Source organism: Lytechinus pictus, chromosome 2 (genome assembly GCF_037042905.1).
Source record: "Lytechinus pictus isolate F3 Inbred chromosome 2, Lp3.0, whole genome shotgun sequence".
NCBI lineage: Eukaryota > Metazoa > Echinodermata > Echinoidea > Temnopleuroida > Toxopneustidae > Lytechinus > Lytechinus pictus.
This window is the reverse complement of record NC_087246.1, coordinates 27,882,842-27,901,263: the sequence shown is the minus strand read 5'-3', so window position 1 is coordinate 27,901,263 and position 18,422 is coordinate 27,882,842. Positions and strand designations below refer to the sequence as shown.

At 36.1% G+C, this 18,422-nt stretch overlaps 1 protein-coding gene across 2 annotated transcripts; it reads right to left on the bottom strand.

Annotated features, from left to right (window-relative positions):
- Nucleotides 1-1,774: 1,774 nt before the first annotated feature.
- LOC129254467 (UPF0547 protein C16orf87 homolog) lies at nt 1,775-18,190 on the bottom strand. 2 transcript variants are annotated; one of them, XM_054892932.2, is made up of 5 exons: nt 17,995-18,190; nt 10,311-10,422; nt 9,319-9,419; nt 8,416-8,515; nt 1,775-6,668 (listed from the first exon to the last, which is right to left on the bottom strand). In XM_054892932.2, the coding sequence occupies exons 1-5, from the start codon at nt 18,052-18,054 to the stop codon at nt 6,499-6,501; spliced, it is 543 nt and encodes a 180-aa protein (XP_054748907.1). In that variant the 5' UTR covers nt 18,055-18,190; the 3' UTR covers nt 1,775-6,498. The 2 variants fall into 2 exon arrangements, with proteins under 2 accessions (XP_054748907.1, XP_054748906.1); XM_054892931.2 differs by having other exon boundaries at nt 9,319-9,422; nt 17,995-18,133.
- Nucleotides 18,191-18,422: the final 232 nt, after the last annotated feature.

The window sequence follows — 18,422 nt, the reverse complement described above, 5'->3', positions numbered from 1 at the left end:
GAGTCTTGCCCCCCCCCCCCGGAAATATTATCTGCGTGTGGTCATGCAAAATGGCATGACTGGAAATCCTACATTTTGAAAAGAGCATTTGACAGGGTCAGACTTTACCCCTTTTTCAACATTTTCTTTTATGGCGCCGGTGAAGTGCAAAAATATGTGCGCCGCTCGGTAGTGCGCCCCCCCCCCCTTTCGCCAAAAGCTGGATCCGCCTATGCTAAACACGTTTGGCTTGTCTTAAAAAAGCTTTCGAAAAAAAAAAACATACCCTAAATACGTTTGACCCCGCGGCGATGTCTATGCAAAAGAATGATGAAGTACACAGCAAATATATAGAAAAGTTGTCCCTCCCTACCGTACCTTTGAAATTATCTTATTTTCAAAAATCCTAATTTTTTCTATCTCTAGTCCAATTTCTTTTAAACATTCTGATTCTCCATTCTTGTTTTAATTTTCTGCATTAACAAAAATATATTAATTCATAACCAAGACCAGACACACAAAAATTGCATAAAATGTCCATTATGTTAAAATGTTATTATAACTTTAGTTTCCTTTTCGTCTCCTCCAATTATTTTTTTAACATTAGTTGTGTACCCTTCTCTTTCTGTATCCACTTTCCCTCTTTTTTGCATTGATATATACTTGCTATTATCTCTTTGTCTATATGTAAAGTTGAAACTTGACTCTGTACAAATTCATGTAATTCAGTCTGCAAATTGAATTTTGTTATGATTAATAGTACCATCTATCTATATATCTATCTATCTATCCATCCATCCATCTATCTATCTATCTATCTAAGTGGCAAAGGAAGAAGATGAATGAGGAGAAGTCAGCCAATATGACTGATCAACCTAGACGTAAAATGTTTCTTATAGGTGATTGGTTATATACCAGCTTGGCGTTTACCAGCAAAACGCTGTCCTGCCGAGTTCATACGGGAGTTACCATAAACAGAAACATGGGAGAATTCATAACAGTATCAATTATATCAGTAACTGATGTCGAAGAAAAGTCTTAAGAACAGGTCCATTAATAATCTAAGCATTTTTTTATACACATGAAATAACAAATTGGTAATAACTTTGCCATTTAAATGGTAACTACCACGGTGACAGTTACTGCTCATCGACCAATCAAAACCAAGGATTCCAGGGAATTTACCATTGGGCGGCAAAGTTATAATTGTAACTGTTGATCCAACAGGGAGCCCAGGGTCCAGCCTAAAGGTTTGGTCCCACTGCACTTACGGATGCAGAGAGGATGTAAAATGGAAGAGTCTTGCCATCCGTTGGAAAACATTGTGTATCCGTTATGTACTCTCTGCATTCTTTTTTCATATCCATCCACTGTGATTTCATTATTCGCCCATTTTGTCCATTGCCTGGAGCAGATGAAAACGGATGGAGCCACCCCTAAATTTTGCTTGTCTGTTGTATCCATTATGAATACATTTTGTGTCCGTCGGCCAGTTGGACCAGGCCTTTACAAAGAGTTACAATTGATCCGATCAACTTCATCTACATGGAAATCTATCATATTTTTTCCTTACAGGAAATTGGCACAAAGTTTCCTTTGTACAAAACAAGGAGCACACAAAGTTGTCAAGACAGAGATTATATAACATTTTTCACAAACATGCATTTCAGATGTTGGCATTGCTGGCTTTCCATAGTTGTAGTTGATCGGACCTATTGCAACTCTTTGTAATACAGGACCCAGGTCACACCACTGCTGTAAGTAAAACAAAGTGACTGACTAAACTGAAGGAATCTGAGGAGATTTTCTTCTCTTTAATAATGGTTAACATTTCAATAGACATTTTTTTTAATAAAGTAATTAAAATGACATGTAATACATATATCTCTGTACATAATAACATTCAATATGAACTTCAGTATATCTCATAAACAAAACAATCAGGTTTACTACAGACATACAGTCAATGTATTTCAAATTATTTATCGTGTTACAAAATGCATACCTAAAGTAGATGGATTCTCGACTGCACTAAAAGATTATGCCCCCATCAGTTTCATATCAGACATTACCTAACTAAAAATAATGATCTTTGACATTTGATCAGATCATCTTTCGTCAAATGCGCAAATTTTGAAGTTAATCCCTTCAATAGGCATTTGCTTATGTATGTTAAGGCCTTGTCACATCGTTCCATGCAAGCCTCACATGTGACTTGCCGGTGACTATTTTTGCTAACCGCAGGTCGCCTGCAGTGACAGTATCTCACACGCAGTTGACCGCAGATGTGCACGCAAGTCTGATTTACATAGTTTTTAACAAGTTCAAAACTTTGTTGTGGATGAGTTGCAGGCGATCATTCGCAACTCACCCGCAAGGCTTGCACGGAACGATGTGATAGATGGAACTAAATGACTTAACTTGTGACCTTAACTATGATCAGGGACCCATAACACAAAGCTTAGCAATGATCGTAGACACATTTTTCTGCGATTGATTCCACTGACTACAATGTACAATCAATCAGAAAAATCAAGCGTACGATTAATCGCTAACCTTTGTGTTACGGGACTCAGATCATCCTCACTCACATACACCAAAAAGTATGACATTGATCCCTCAAATGGTGTTTCAGAAAGGTATTTCAGGTATACAATGACCTTTCACCTCAAAAAGTAATCATATCATTGTGTCAGTATTAAAGTGTACATGAGCCAAGATTAGAGGTAATGCTGAAAATTGTAACACATATCATGTATAGCGCGGAATGAGTAGGAAAGATTTTTAAGTAAGCTTATTTCTAGCTGAGATTTTAATCTGTTGTCACACGTGTATTAAACAACAGTTTAACTTTCAGCTCTTTCTACTACCACAATGATCAACATCTTTTGCACTATTAAACTTATTTCAGTGGTCTCAAAGTTTCAAAATTGGGCTAAAATGACTTCTAGGTTCAAAAGAGTGCTGGGTGATATTCTGTTATTATTGAAATTATGCAATATTGAATATTCAATAATGGTTTTATGATTATGTTGATATATTGCGGTAACACAACCAAAATATTGTAGATTATGACGTTGATATTTTTTAATTGGCCAAAAATGCTGCTCTATATTGCTTTAAACCAACTCAGAACTTCGTAAGTTGGTACCCAAATGCTTGCTTTTTTTGAGAAAGCACAGACGAAGGCATTTCTTCATTGCCCCCTTCCCTGCTCTCACAGAATTGCAGCTCATAATGAACGTATATAAATGAATTTTCAGACGCAGCGATATATCGTGCTGTAGGCGTTATTTTGCTGCTGATAATCTAACATTAAAATAAAATACCAAACTCCACTAGTTCAAAAACATTAAATGGTATTGAACCACATCACTGCCTACCTGTACCCATACTGATTTTAAAAATTGCTGATATCTTACATGATCACATTGCATTAATGAAAATATATTAAGATCCTTGACTTAATGCCCTTTTTATGTGATGTGATTTACAGGTTGAGGTTTGGGAGACATATCTTACATTTCAACATATTGGTGCAATAACAGAATGGAGACATAATATTGGCTCCTAACAATTTCCTACTTGATTGAAATCCATCTTATTCAAAAGCCATGTGGTCCAATAACCAAATAACTTACACCTATTTTCTGTAATCATCAATTGATATACATATAAATGGTTTTAAGATAGCAAAAATTTTATCTTATCCTACCATGGTCTTTTTCTACATTACATGATAATCATTGATATGTCTACTCTCCATTTGGTCCATAAAAAAATGTCTGTTTGGTTTTTACAACAGTTGGTCCAATGTCCAGTTCAAAAAGTACCCTGCTGGTCAATACCTATTTTGTATAACATGAAAAAAATATGAACTTATGAAAATAATATTATAATAATAATACAATACGCTGAGATGATAAGGACAACATTGCAAATTTAAGTGGTTGATTTGGTCGAGAAGTCGCATGCATAATATTGGAGAAGTTGATAGTAGACTAAAATGCATAAGTGCAAAAATATGCTCTGCACCATATATGCATACATGTATGTCATCATCCAGCCCAAAATAACAAAAAATCATAATCTGGGCTTCAAACTAAAAATTCAAATGGCTAAACCTTTCCCTTCTTTTGGATCTCCTGTCAAAAATGAAGAAGTGAACCTAATCAAACACAAGACAAGATATATATATTTTTTTTTAATTTCAACAGATCTTGCAAAGTATGTGCCTTTCACAAATTGAGTGAACTCCAAACTCCAAACACAGTTTGTTCTTGTTCTACGGATATTCTTCAGCCTCCAATCAACTTACATGGGTTTTAGTTGTTCAATTTTGTCAAGTTCTAAATAATTTTAAACCTAAAGAGTTGGGTTTTAAAACCCCAATGAATTTTCATAAATTTATTGTGGGTTTGAGCTGGATGGTCACATTAATCATCACATTGAAATGTCCTTACAGGTTGTAGCTCCAAGCATTCTCATCATACTGCTTAGTTTTCTTTCTGACGAGTTTTCTCATGCCTAACAATTTATCTTGAAATAATGCCAACTTCAAAATGCCATAAAAGGTTTATTTTCACTACAACGTTATATTTGTATTCAACACCCATGGATACGAGGCATAGTCAGAGTCAGACCACCTAAAAGTTTGAGAATGCCAGGTATCATTTGATCAAGAAATTTGCCATGATCTACGCTAATGTGAACCCAAAATACTTGTAATATTCCCCCCCCCCCAAAAAAAAAAAAAATACCAGCTATAGTAAGTAGTAGCTACTTGTCAAAAGTATGAGAACCTTCTCAGGGATTTTTCTAAGGTCGTGGGTATTTTGGCAGTGTGAAAGCAAATTATGAGAACTTTCTCAAACCAGTGAGTAGTTGGACGCGGGCGCCCGAGGGATGCTGAACTCCCGATTTTGAATCGCGCACCTTGCCTGCTATATCAAAGTTTCCTATTTAATGCACTGTTTCCAGTTCGCATCCAAACTACATTGATTGCAGCAACATGAAAAGATGCTTAGACTGCATAAAAGTTAGAATATTACTTACAACTGGGCGACCACTGGGCGGGCGCGTCGTGGTCTAGTGGTTCTGACTCTCGCCTTTCAAACAGAGGGTCGTGGGTTCGAATCCTAACCATGGCGTGTTTTCCTTCAGCAAGAAATTTATCCCCACTGTGTTGCACTCGACCCAGGTGAGGCGAATGGGTACCCGGCAGGATTAATTCCTTGCATGCACTGAGCGCCGGTGATGGTAGCTCGAGCTACAGCCGGGGTAATAATAGCAGCGCTTTGTATCCTCAGGCAAAAGGCGCTTTATAAATACAGCTATTATTATTATTAATATTACAATGTCTGTTTTGTCATAAATTCTAAACGATAGCTTAGCTTTCCTAATCAAACTCTTTACATCCCCTTTCTGGTGTTCATTCTGAGATCAGGCCTTTCATACTTGACATTGCATAAGTAAGAAATGGTACAGGGATTACTTTGACCAGAAAGAAGCTGAGGTATCTACAATATTGCAACTTCATATTTACTCTTATAATATTAAGCAAACCAGCTTTACCTATTGACTACTGAATTATTTATTTAATTCATGTAGGCATAATAAAAGAATAGCTAGGCTCCTGAATCCAACAGGAATAACGACAAAACCTCCCTTTCAGCCATTATCACCACTCGCAATGGATAGTACCATCAGCCAGCAATGGTGATAGACTGCACAACTGGGGAAAGTGATATTCAGTTTAAAGAATTGGCTTTTTCCATTTACAAAAACCTGTTATTCCCTTTCAAACTTGATCTAGAATGCAAATTCTGTTTTGACACAGAAAATGTACACAGCAGAATTCCATTTTGCAAAGGTGAATTCAACAAATTTTAACAGAAAAGTAAAGAACTAAAACGGAAAAATCACTGTCCTTTCACAACTAAATGCTACTTTATCGACAGTGGTAATTGATTGGCACTTGTGATCAATTATCACACAAGAACATGTTTGTGCTATGGATAACAAGTGGCAATCATGTCTGAATTATGTTACTGATCACTAAAACTGGGCAGAGCTTTTAAACGCATGCAATGCCTGACAATGCAAAGCACGTTATTTGCATTGTGACGTAGCATATATGGACAACCATGGATATACATTGAGGAGCATCCGGGCTCAGAACTTTGTTGATGAGGAGCGTCGATTGTCTTACCTACATGTATCAAAGTAGTGATTACGTGTGAATGACATGTTGCTAATCACCACCGGTGATTTATAGCACTATCCATCGTGAGCAGCGATAACATCACATAAACACAGTGCATCATCTTTCCTGTTAAGTAAAATGCGTTGAATTCACTTGAAGATGACTGCGGCTTGGAAGTCTCTGCAGTCCCTTTCACACAGAAAAAATGCACATCTCCATATCCAGCTTACAATGATACAAAAATTATCCTGGTCCTGAATGGCACACAATGATAGGAATGTTTTTCATCCGTTGCGTTCTCACTATGCTCCGGATCAGGGTTTCTTTGATTTTTTCTTATGATGTCGATCAGTTTGGGGTTTCCACCCTTGGCTTTGCATCTGTATCTTTTCATTGATTTCAGCTAGCACCACAGCATACACAAAGGCCTTATCGGTGGGTAAGTTGGAATATAAATCACGCTCTCGTTCTTCCTCAATCTCCTCTGAAACAAAGAAAAAAAATAGGCAAAATATGATGACTGGAAAAAGAATGTTAACAAATTGCTCGATACAATATACAATATACTCGATACAGTGCTTTATGGCTTTCCTTCTGCAGTCCAAATATCTAGTATTTTCATTTCACCTATTCAGTTATTATGACACCACTTTCCTCATCATTTTTCACCTTCTTAACCATATCTGATTTTTTTTCCCGTATAGTTACCATGCCAAGTACAAAACATCTAAACATGCATTTACAAGTAATCAATTGAGAATAAAAGGGCAGCTTTTATTTTTAGGTGGAATAATACACCTTTCTACAGCAAATATCAATATTTTTAAGTGAGGTCTACCAAAATGTTCCCCAATTTAATGAAATGGGCTGATGAATTTACCCAACAGATGATGCATTCAAAAGAAGTACCGTACTCTAAAACCAGTCACTTCCAACCATATCCAACAATAACCAAAAGAGAACATAAAGATAATAAAATAATGTCCTAAATCGATACCTAAGTTAGTCTTAGGCAACTTTTTTTTAATTTAGAAACTATGAATACTGGTAAGTGAAAGAAAAATATGATTAATATAAATGTATATAATGTCCGGTTTGAAATTGCTTGTGTATCAAGTTAGGCAGCCGAATCGCAAAGAATCAGCAGCAAAACAAAGATAAGAATTTTTTAGATTTATGTGAAGATGGTTTTCAGCATAAAAAAATGATCATACTCACAATCGTCCACCTAATTTTGAATATATGTGATGCTGATTAAAATTCCAGGGTATATAATCCTTTTATTTGTAAGGAGTGCTTTTGTTTGAATCAACGTGCAGTGTTAATACACCACAAAAAAAGAGTGCGCTGAGAGCTTTCTGACTACTGACTGATGTGTATGTGCAGTCTATGCGGGTGATTGATATCAAGGTCCCAGGCCTGACCTGAGCCCCGTCTTAAAAAGAGTCACGATTGATCCAATCAATCTCAACTGTGGAAGGCCAGCAATGTCAACATCTAAAATACACATTTGCTCAAAATATTTTCTAGATATGATGTATATTCATACATTAACTGTTTTCTTGACAATTCAGTATGCTTCTCTTTGATTTCAAAGGACATTGTGCAAATTTCCTGAAGAAAGAATGATGACATTGCTGGATTTCAATATAGCTGAGATTGATCGGATCAATCGTGACTTTTTGTTAGAAGGGGCCCTGGGCCTAGTTACATAAAGCTTATTGATTGATTGACTGCATTGATTATTGTGTATGATCAATCGTAAAAATCGGCTCCACTATCTATCACTATAAGCTACATGTATATGTCACAGGGCCCTGGGAATTCAAGAGTTGTGTGGGAGAAAAAAACAAGAGAAAATGAGCATCCTTTTCAGAAAATTGGAGGGAATGAGCTTGTGCAGAAGGACTCGTTGTGCTGTGTAAAATGATATCATAGCAAGGGATGGAAAGGGGTAAAGAAGTGTTCTCTTTCCTACATTTGAATATCTGAATATGAAAATTAAGGAAGATAGGGTATATATTCTCTATTCACATTACCCATATAAGCCTTGTTTAACGTTCCTACCCTTCATGGCGAATATGATAAAATCGTACTGGTTGGGAAGTATGGAAAAGTCAGCTTATTCTGAGAATACATGCAGGTCTATGGGGGGAAATCAGGACCTTTCTCCTTCAGCTAATCTGACTTAAATGCATGGCATTGAATTTGGCAACTTGCACCCTACTTACCGACTGACTTATTTTGTGATCCTTTCGGTCGACCTCTTCTATGTTTCTTCTTCTTTGATGATTTGTCGTCCCCCTTTTCTCCTGATTTTGAAGTTGATATCTGTGATGATAAAGAGAGCATATATGGTAGTAAAGAAACAAAGAATCACTATTTTAATACAAGAATATGTCAACACGCATGAAAGAATGTATATGAATACATGCATTGGCTTGCAAGATTCCTAAATCTTACGGTATATCAAGTTTTGGTGAATCTCCTAAAAGTGCACGTTACATTTCCAACACATTACTAGACTACAAAAGTGTACGCTCTAAAACGGTTATGAATTTACTGGATAAACCTTATATTACATGAAAATTTAGCTTGGTCGGGAACCAATTCAAAAGAAAAAATACCCTAAAGTTTTTATTTCAGATTTAAATTATTCTTAAAGCATGGAATGTACTAAAAAGTATTAAAGAGAAATTCCAGTAGTTGCAGTAAACACTGATTTCATGAGAAAGTCTGTAAAACAAGGCTTAATTGTCAGAATATCATCGAGGATCTAGATCTGGTACAGTTACATAAACTGAACTTTGTGAAATCTTGAAATCTACGCTGAAAAATGTTCAGACTGAACTTCCCCAACACAGATAAGCGCACGTGGGACTGTGTATAATTATTGCTTTGAGCGTCGGGCCTGACGCTCTACCCGAATCCTGTGCTTATTTGCTGATTTCTCAGCAATTACACAATTTCTTCCAGAATCCTTTGGCACATGCGTTTCATTTATACAAACAGACACCTTGGTGGTCATTTCATTGGATTCTGTACGAACTCATTTTGATATCGTTACCAAAACTAGCATTTACCTTTAACCCTTAAATTGTAGAATAGGTTTAAATTAGAATGACATTACTTACCCTTCTGAGATGATTTTCAAATTCACTGGCGCTATAATAGTCTGGTCTCTCTCTTCTTACTCTCTCTGTGCGCCTTCTTTTCACTCCGTTGCTATCTTCTTCTGCTTAAAGAAAATACAAGAAAATGATAAAGACAGCCTTACCATTTAACCTGAGCGGTTGAATGAGAGAGTCTTGCAAGTAAGGTTAGTTTTTTTTCCAGAACATTGTAGATCTTGAGCAAGTATGTGTATGCAAACTAAACTTTGTGAAATAATAAAATCTACATTGAAAAGTCAACAAAATGAAGATCGACAACACAAATAAGCACATGTGGGAACGTGTATTATTATTATTACTTGGGGAAAGGACACTAAATCCGGCAGGCAAATATTTGGGTTCAATCCCAGTATAAGCATGGACTTACTTTGCAGGTTTTCTGTTTTGATAGTTTATCACTGAGGTGAGACTTTGAAAACAAAAATAGAAGTCCATCAGTTGCATCCTGATTTCAAAATCTTCAAAATGGGCAATACGACTGTTAGCCATACAGAAACAATATTGTGGGAAAGACATGTGATGCACATCTAAATCCCAACACTGAACTGAATATAGACAATACATTTTTCCAGCAAAATGATGGTCAAATGGTGCAATTAAAAAAAATAATGCCATGGTCGATTAATTTTTTCGTCTCATATGTATTGTGACCTGCCCAGAAGGCATGAAGCTCTGCTACTTCACATTAGAACTCTCTGGACTCGTAGCACAAAAGTGTGCAATCAAATGCAAACTCAATACAATAATTCTGATCGGTTTATACTAGATAGTCTTTGCAACAATATATTCACCCAACAATGATTTTGAAGGGCTTTTGCCATGTTAGGGGGCCATGAAATTAGTCTTCAAAGGGGAAGTCGACCCTGACATCAAGTCAATTCTTTTCTTCAAAACTAACTAACTAACAGTTTAGTGTAATATTAGGATGAACATGTCAACGTACGATGTCTTACCTCCTGTTTCCCCTGCTACTGATGCTACATCACTACCTCCAGGATGGGATTGTAGAAGCTTCTTATTGAAGAATGAATGGCCACATCTACATTCTTTACATGCTACTGGAACCTGAGAAAAAAATATACCGCAAATTTATCAACAAAATCTACTACATTGCAATGTGAGTAATAATAATATTGATGATGATAATGATGATGATGTTGATGATGATGATAATAATAATAATACTGCTACTAATAGTAATAACATTAATACTACTACTACTACTACTACTACTAATAATAATAATGACAATAATAATGACAATAATAATAAATAAAAAGGCATAATTTATATAACAACATCTATCTAGAAATAATCAATTCCAAGGCGCACTATCATTCAACCCGGCTCTAGCTCGAGCTAGCCGTTTCAAGCGTTTTCAACGCATTCAAGGAATTAATCCTCTTTGAGGCAATCGAGTGCAGTATTCACACAAGACAAGACACACCTACTAAGATCTAGCTTCTTCTATATCCTTTCATGAGAAAAGTTTAGATCAGTGACAAAGAAGTTTCAGATACCTAAGTTACAGCCTACAGGTAGCCAGACTATCCACTCACATCAATTTCACAGACTTACAAATAACAAACGTAGGGAATTCGTCGTAGATTATATTCATAATTAGTGGATGCTTGTTCCTGGAGGGGAAATATGGAAGTCTTAATGCCCAAAATTCATTATTTTTCCACTTGAGTCAGATTTTTTTAATGAATATCTTTCTAACTATGCTATGGACCACTTGCTCACTGCAACCATCCTGACTGTGGGAAATCTACAGGTAGGACTACAGTATACCAATGCAGTACACAACAAACACTATAAAAAATCATTAAAATAACACTTTTGTGACCAAAAATACTAATTTCCATACAGTGACAATTTATTTTTCATTAGTAACTTGGGAATAATTTTTGTATTCACCAGAGCGCTCAAAAACTTGAATTTTGGGCATATTTTTGTGTACGCCTTCTATTGGTGGAAAGTAATATGGCAAGAAAATTTTTCATTTTTCAATCTCTATTTTTAATTTAGAAAAAAATAATTAAAAGAATCAAATTTACGTAAGAGCCAAGTTATATGACTAGCTGTAATGAAATCTGACAGTGTCACACAATCAAGCATTTATTCCAAAGAAAAAAAGAACATTGCTAACCTTATTTTGCCAAACGTGGAGTATGGTAAAGGATCGTATTACTGAACACTTATCATGAGTTCAATCATATCAAATACATTATTCTCATAAAATTCACCAAACTTTCAAAATAAATACACTACAAAATACAAAATTAATACAGTATGTAAAAATGTTGCCGAAATCATATTTCTTTTTTACGATATCAGCTTCCAATCAGACCCCTCTTCACATGTGATTCACATGAAAAGGGTATATTACCGAACGTGTGTTGTCTACATAGGAAAAGTTGAGAAAATCACTGATGAGCTATTTTGACCATATTTTATCATTTTGAGAAAATTTAAGACTTTGAAAATGAGTTTTTGACCATTTTTCATCATCTTTCTATACAAGTTCCCTTTGGAAGGATGTTGCAAAGTTTTGAGCATATAAAATTATTTTTCAATCCGTGCGTTTGGTAATACAATCACTCACTATAGGTCTACTAACAGAGTCTCAGAGAACGTGGGGCCTGTTTCATGACGAGATGAGCGTATTGAGCAACATGTAGGAACGTCCTAGGACCATTCTTCTGAGATAGGAAGATTTGCGACAAATCAGCGCTTTCCGTTTCACGAAGACAATATTATCTTCCAAGTCTGCGACATCGTTTGATATCGATAGTATCAGAAAATTACTTAGTCTTCATCATCACCTGAAACTTTGTTTTCGGAATCACTTTTCATAAAATCATATATTTCAATAAATGGATATCAAATTATTTTTTATGTATTACTGATTGTAGAATTGTTGTACAGCCTGTATGGAGCTTACTTTATGAGGTAAAAAGAGAAAAAAAACTTAAAGATTCACAAACATAACTGGATAAAATCGAAATTTTCATTATTTCCCTTATATAGAACACGGTGCCCTTTTAGAGACATCTTTCATTGATATTTCAATGAAAGAGACCCTTGTCCAACATAAAAATTGATGTAACTAAGTAATTTCGAAATTGTATTAGTTCAATATTCTGAATTTTTATAGAATACTTATTTATAGTGATAATTTCGCAAATTATGCTTTAAATGTTATTTGTTGAGGTAAAAATAGGATTTGAATGGAGTAAACAAAATCAATGTGTCTGATCGTAATATGAGAGGCTGCGTGTGAAAAATCAAATTTATTTATTTCATATGTCAGATATAACGCTAGAAATACAAATGTGAGTGTTTAGAGTATAAACATGTGTCTTTGCATGAAAATTAACCGAAGACAAGCAAAATATGAAAATTGCTGCAAACATGTCAAGTGGGTAAAGTAGTGCTTTGCAATAATAAAGAAAAAAAAATATGTGAAATCAATCCGCAATGGAAAAAGAAAATACCATTTATAGAAACAATGCTAAAAATGACAATGATCATAAACGTTGGTCATATTTAAAGTTGATAACTTTATGGAAGTTTATATAAGAACATAAGCTTCAAGAATTAAAAAAAAAATGTTCAACATTGCAAAGTTAAGGAGTCGAGACGGACGTTATTGCTTTGACATGACATAGGGCCTACGTACCTACGATTTAAAATGCGCCTTTTCATATGGACTTTCCATAACCTTTTCTTTTATAGGTACAATTTATCTTCATTTGTAATGATTGTGATGGATTCGTAAGCTATAGGCCTGATCTATATTTTTATTAGCTACTTTGTTACCGCAGATTTTTTTTTGTTTCATTCATCATCTCAAGTTAGCACAATTAAGTTTCATTGATTACAATTAATCTCAGCAAAAAAAAATAATGATAATGAAATAAAAATAAACGATTTAGCATGTTTAGTAACATCTTAGTTTTGTATCACATTTTTTTTTTTTTGCTGAACGTTATAAACATGTTTTCTGTACCATATACATAATTTTTAAAAATTCGTTATCATGTTGTTTATCTAATGATAAAGCATGAGGGGTCAGAGAGATTGCCACCCATTTCAATATTTCAAGTTTGGTTGAAAAAAAACGGGAAAGGGGTGGGGAAAAGAGAAAATGTGAAAAAATAAAAGAAAACATATTTAAAAAAAAACATTGTTTGGGCCTAGATTACCCTGGAGAAGTTTATATGACATTCGTTTTGCCGTGCTATTGATGACAGCCCCCATATAAAAAATAAATTGGCGCCATCCCATATAAAATGCATCAGAGTGCAAACGAATGACCCCCCCCCCCAAATGTTTAAAGGTGATATACCTTAAGTAACGGACTATAAACCGCACCCGTGGATTAACCGCAACCCCAACTTTGGACTAAAAAAAAAAAAAAAAATCCTCACATTTACTTGCATATTTGAGGTACGAAGAAACAAAAACTACGGTAAGTTAAAGATTTCAAAGTATCCAAAGAGATTACCGGTATGCGCAAATCTGCTGTTCATGATCAATTCATCTACAAATGTTAGCAAGAAAGAAAGGTCCCGACAATATTGGCCACTTACACACTCACTCGCCTCACAGTCACAGTGTACACACACACAGCACTGCCGTTCTTGTACATTGCAAACTACGATACGGTACCAGTACCGGTACATCTTATCAAATAATGATCTGTGTCTTTCCCGGCGTAGGAGGAAGAAACATTCACATTTCTTGCATCACAACCTCACAATCACTTTCAGAATTTGACTAGCATTCAATGTCTTAGCATGAATTTTGGATACGGGATTACACGAAGGTTCACTTCAAGAAACAAAGAAATTGGCATTTTTTCCAGTTCCAGATTTCTCTCTCGTGCGTGGTGTACATGGTATCTTATGAAAAGCAAACGGGAAAGAAAAAATAAGCTGGCGCAAAACGGGACTTTGGAGGGGAGGGGTTAAAATGAATAGCGCCAGCTTAAGTCGCACTATAACCACAATACAACGCAAGCTAGCTCAGCTCACTCAACTCTCCCTCAGCTGTGACAAAATATTACCAAGTATGCTTGGCGTCTCTTTGAACTTAGCCAGGGAACTTCGCTGCTTTAAATCGAGAATAAAGTCGAAATTAGTGCCATAAAGATGGGTGCATTTGTTATGGACAATATTTGATAAAATCGTAATAATCGCTTCTCATTACCCGCGGCTCATACCCCTCTAAACGACATTGCCCTGGGCTGCTACGCCCGGCCACTCGATGTGTTGTGAACTGGCAGACGTCTTACATGTTCTGGAGGTGTCTTTCCAAGGACAATACTTCGTATCGCCCAAATCGGCTTTGTGAAAAAGATGAGCGATATCTCGTTCTCACATAGACAGCTGGCAGCCGTCTGTTTCGAGGAGTTGTTTTAACATTTTTTTTTTTTTTCTCCTCGTACACAGACGGCTCGCTATTGTGCAGCCGCCATAAGGAGGCAAAATGCAAAAAATTCCCCGACGGGGCTCATCGATATTTGTCTTTATTTCATAAAAATATATAAAAAGAACTGGACCAAAATAAAGATTATTATTGCGTATTGGCCTGAAATGTACCAACACTGGAAAAAATAAACTTTAAAGGACAAAAAACAGTGATTTACTTTGGCTGTCGCACAACTCCACTTTCCTGGTTTATCCAAAGTTTTTATTAATACATAAACATATGGCAATGGAGTCCCTGTACAGATCGAGTTAGAACTTCGGTCTCTGTAATTGGTGAGTGGAGCCAAAGCGCCAACCAGGATGACCAGATTTCACAAAATGAAATACGGGACAATTGACAAAGCACGCTGCACAAGCGGGTCGACCAAGCCGGATCGCCCGAGCCAGGCCTTAATAAACAAAGATTTTAATAAACAGTATTTTACCAAATGCGGGAAGCATATTGTCCAGTATAGGTTAAAAAGTAAGCAGCAATTACTTTAGAATGGGCAAAATTTTCAAGAAAAGGAATAGGAAGGGAGGGTGAATGAAAGAATGGAGAGAAAGAAAAGAGGAAAGAAAGGAAATGAATCGAGAGGAAAGAAAGGAAAAATGGAGGGAAAATGAAGGACCGGTAATAAAGTTAAGAAAATGAAGGGAAAAAAATAAAAAGTTAGAATAAAAGAAGGATGAAAGAAAAAGAAAAGAAAGAAAAGGGTTTCCGTCATTCTTTGAAATAAATAAAGAAAGAAAAAGAAAGGATGGGATAAACCAGGGTGTCAAAGCAAAAAAATAAATGAGAGAAAGGAAAAAAGAAAGTAAAAAAAAGAGGAAGAAAGAAACAAAGAAAGAAAAATGAAAGAATAAGGGAAAAAATTAGAGGGGAAAAAAAAAAAAAAAAAAGAATGAAAAAAAGGGAGGAAAGAATGAAGGGAGGAGAGAATGAAAAAGAAAGTAAATAAAGAACAAGTGGAATGCCTCTGGCCGTCTCACCTGCATCACGCGATTCAATATAGCAGCAGTGCTGATTTTGAAAACTACTATAACTCGCACAAGATGTTCAGTGATACTTGGTTACTCTTATTTCCACGTTTTATGAACTAGACCAATACACTTATAGAGATATGATGGCAATTCAAAAAATACCCCCAACGTGGCCAAAGTTCTTTGACCTTACATGACCTTTGACCTTGATCATGTGACCTGAAACTCGCACAGGATGTTCAGTGATACTTGATTACTATTATATCCAAGTTTTATGAACTAGACCAACACACTTTCAAATTTATGGCTGTAATTCAACAAATACCCCAATTTGGCCAAAGTTCATTGACCCTAAATGACCTTTGACCTTGATCATGTGACCTGAAACTTGCACAGGATGTTCAGTAATACTTGATTACTATTATGTCCAAGTTTCATGAATCAGATCCATAAACTTTCAAAGTTATGATGGTAATTCAACAGATACCCCCAATTCGGCCAAAGTTCATTGACCCTAAATGACCTTTGACCTTGGTCATGTGACGTGAAACTCATGCAGGATGTTCAGTGATACTTGATTAACCTTATGTATAAGTTTCATGAACTAGGTCCATATATTTTCTAAGTTATGATGACATTTCAAAAACTTAACCTTAGCTTAGGTTAAGATTTTGATGTCGATTCCCCCAACATGGTCTAAGTTCATTGACCCTAAATGACCTTTGACCTTAGTCATGTGACATGAAACTCAGACAGGATGTTCAGTAATACTTGATTAACCTTATGGCCAAGTTTCATGAACTAGGTCCATATACTTTCTAAGTTATGCTGTCATTTCAAAAACTTAACCTCAGGTTAAGATTTGGTGTTGACGCCGCCGCCGCCGTCGGAAAAGCGGCGCCTATAGTCTCACTCTGCTATGCAGGTGAGACAAAAATGAATACGGTATAAGAGAAAGAACAAAAAGAAGGAGAGGAAGGGAGAAGACAGCAAAGAACATTTTAAGTAAAGAAAGAATAAAGGCAATAAAAAAAGAAAACTTATAAAAGAAGGGAATTAAAAGAAAGAGGGAAAGAAAGAAAAATGAACAGAGAGAAAGGATCAGGAAAGAAAGCTAGGAAATATTGGAAATAAAGATGGAACAAAAAAAAAGCAAGCAGGAAGGATAGAAGGATGGAGAAAGAAGGATAGAAAAGAAAGAAAAATGAAAGAAAGATGTATTATTTAATTATGTTTTGTTCAATATTCTGAAATAAGGGACAAATAGAAATAGGCGTCCCGGGAAGGGTTTGTCGGGACACCGGACAAAGGAGCAAGATACGGCATTACGGGATGATCCCGGGAAATACGGGAAGTCTGGTCACCCTGGCATGCCTGGCGCTAGAAAGCTGGCAGCCGTCTGTTTCGAGGAGTTTTGAAACATTTTTATTGCTCCTCGTACACAGACGGCTTGCTATCGTGCAGCCAACATTAGGGGGTTAACAATGCAAAATCCCCCAGACGGGGCTCATCGATTTTTGTCTTTATTTCATAAAGATATATGAAAAGAACTGTACCAAAATGCAGATTATTCCGTTTTGTCCTAAAATGCACCAAAAAACGGGGAAAAATAAACTTAAAAGGGGAAAACAGTGACTTATTAATATTACTTCGGCTGTCGCGCAACTTCACTTCCCTGTTTTATTGGAACTTAATACATAAAAATATGGCCATTGAGTCCCTCTGTACAGATCGAGCTAGAACTTCGGTCTCTGTATTGTCTATTGACTAGTAAGTAAAGTAGTATTAATTTTAGTATTGGTGAGTGGAGCCAACACTCAACAGAGTTCAGCGGAACAACGAACATAACAGAGACCAAAGCTTTTGGTCTAGCCTGGCGCCAACGGAGTTCAGCGGAACAACCAATATAACAGAGACCGAAGCTTTTGGTCTAGATCTTACATAGAGCGTCTATCTAGACTAGTATAGCTGAGTCTGAGCCTGAGCCGCGCCGAGGGCGACGGCTAACGATCGAGGCCGTGGCGATGGGCAGGATCAAGGTGTGGGCTCTGTTTTTTTTTTTATAGTCATTCAGCGTTCATTGAATGAGTGGCAGTAACTGGTGGTCGATGGTCTTGATTAGCTTCTTGATATATTACATTAAAATATGTAGAAATATTAAGCTGATTATACTTACCGGTTTCTCACAATCTGGACAATGTTTCACTACCATTTTATTTTTCGTCACTTTTCCCATCGCCAGCTTAATTGAGTCATTAATAAATTTTTCTCACCGACATGGTCATTTTATTTTTAATGGTACGAATGTTATGGGACGCCAATTCGGTTGCACGGCCGTCAGGAGTAGTACGGATCGCTCGCTCGATGTCGATGAGATGGGTGGATAATAATCCCGATAATAATCTTCTTTCTCTTTGTAAAACCACTGTCTGGGAGGGGAGGGGGGGGGTGGCAACTAGTCAGAATCAACTATTCTTGCATATTTTCCAAAACAAAAATCGTTATGCTCGTCTATTCTTCACCCTTTTGTGGTTAGGCCTATTTCTTTTCTTGTATTTTCTTTTCTATTAATTATTTATGTCTTTCTTTTCCTTTTTCAATCTT

Coding starts and splice junctions, on each gene's coding strand:
- LOC129254467 (XM_054892931.2), bottom strand. CDS start 18,054: ATGGGAAAAGTGACGAAAAATAAAATGGTAGTGAAACATTGTCCAGAT. Junction 10,423..17,994: donor GTCCAGATTGTGAGAAACCG/GTAAGTATAATC, acceptor TTTTTTTCTCAG/GTTCCAGTAGCATGTAAAGA. Junction 8,516..9,318: donor TTGAAAATCATCTCAGAAGG/GTAAGTAATGTC, acceptor TTATCATCACAG/ATATCAACTTCAAAATCAGG.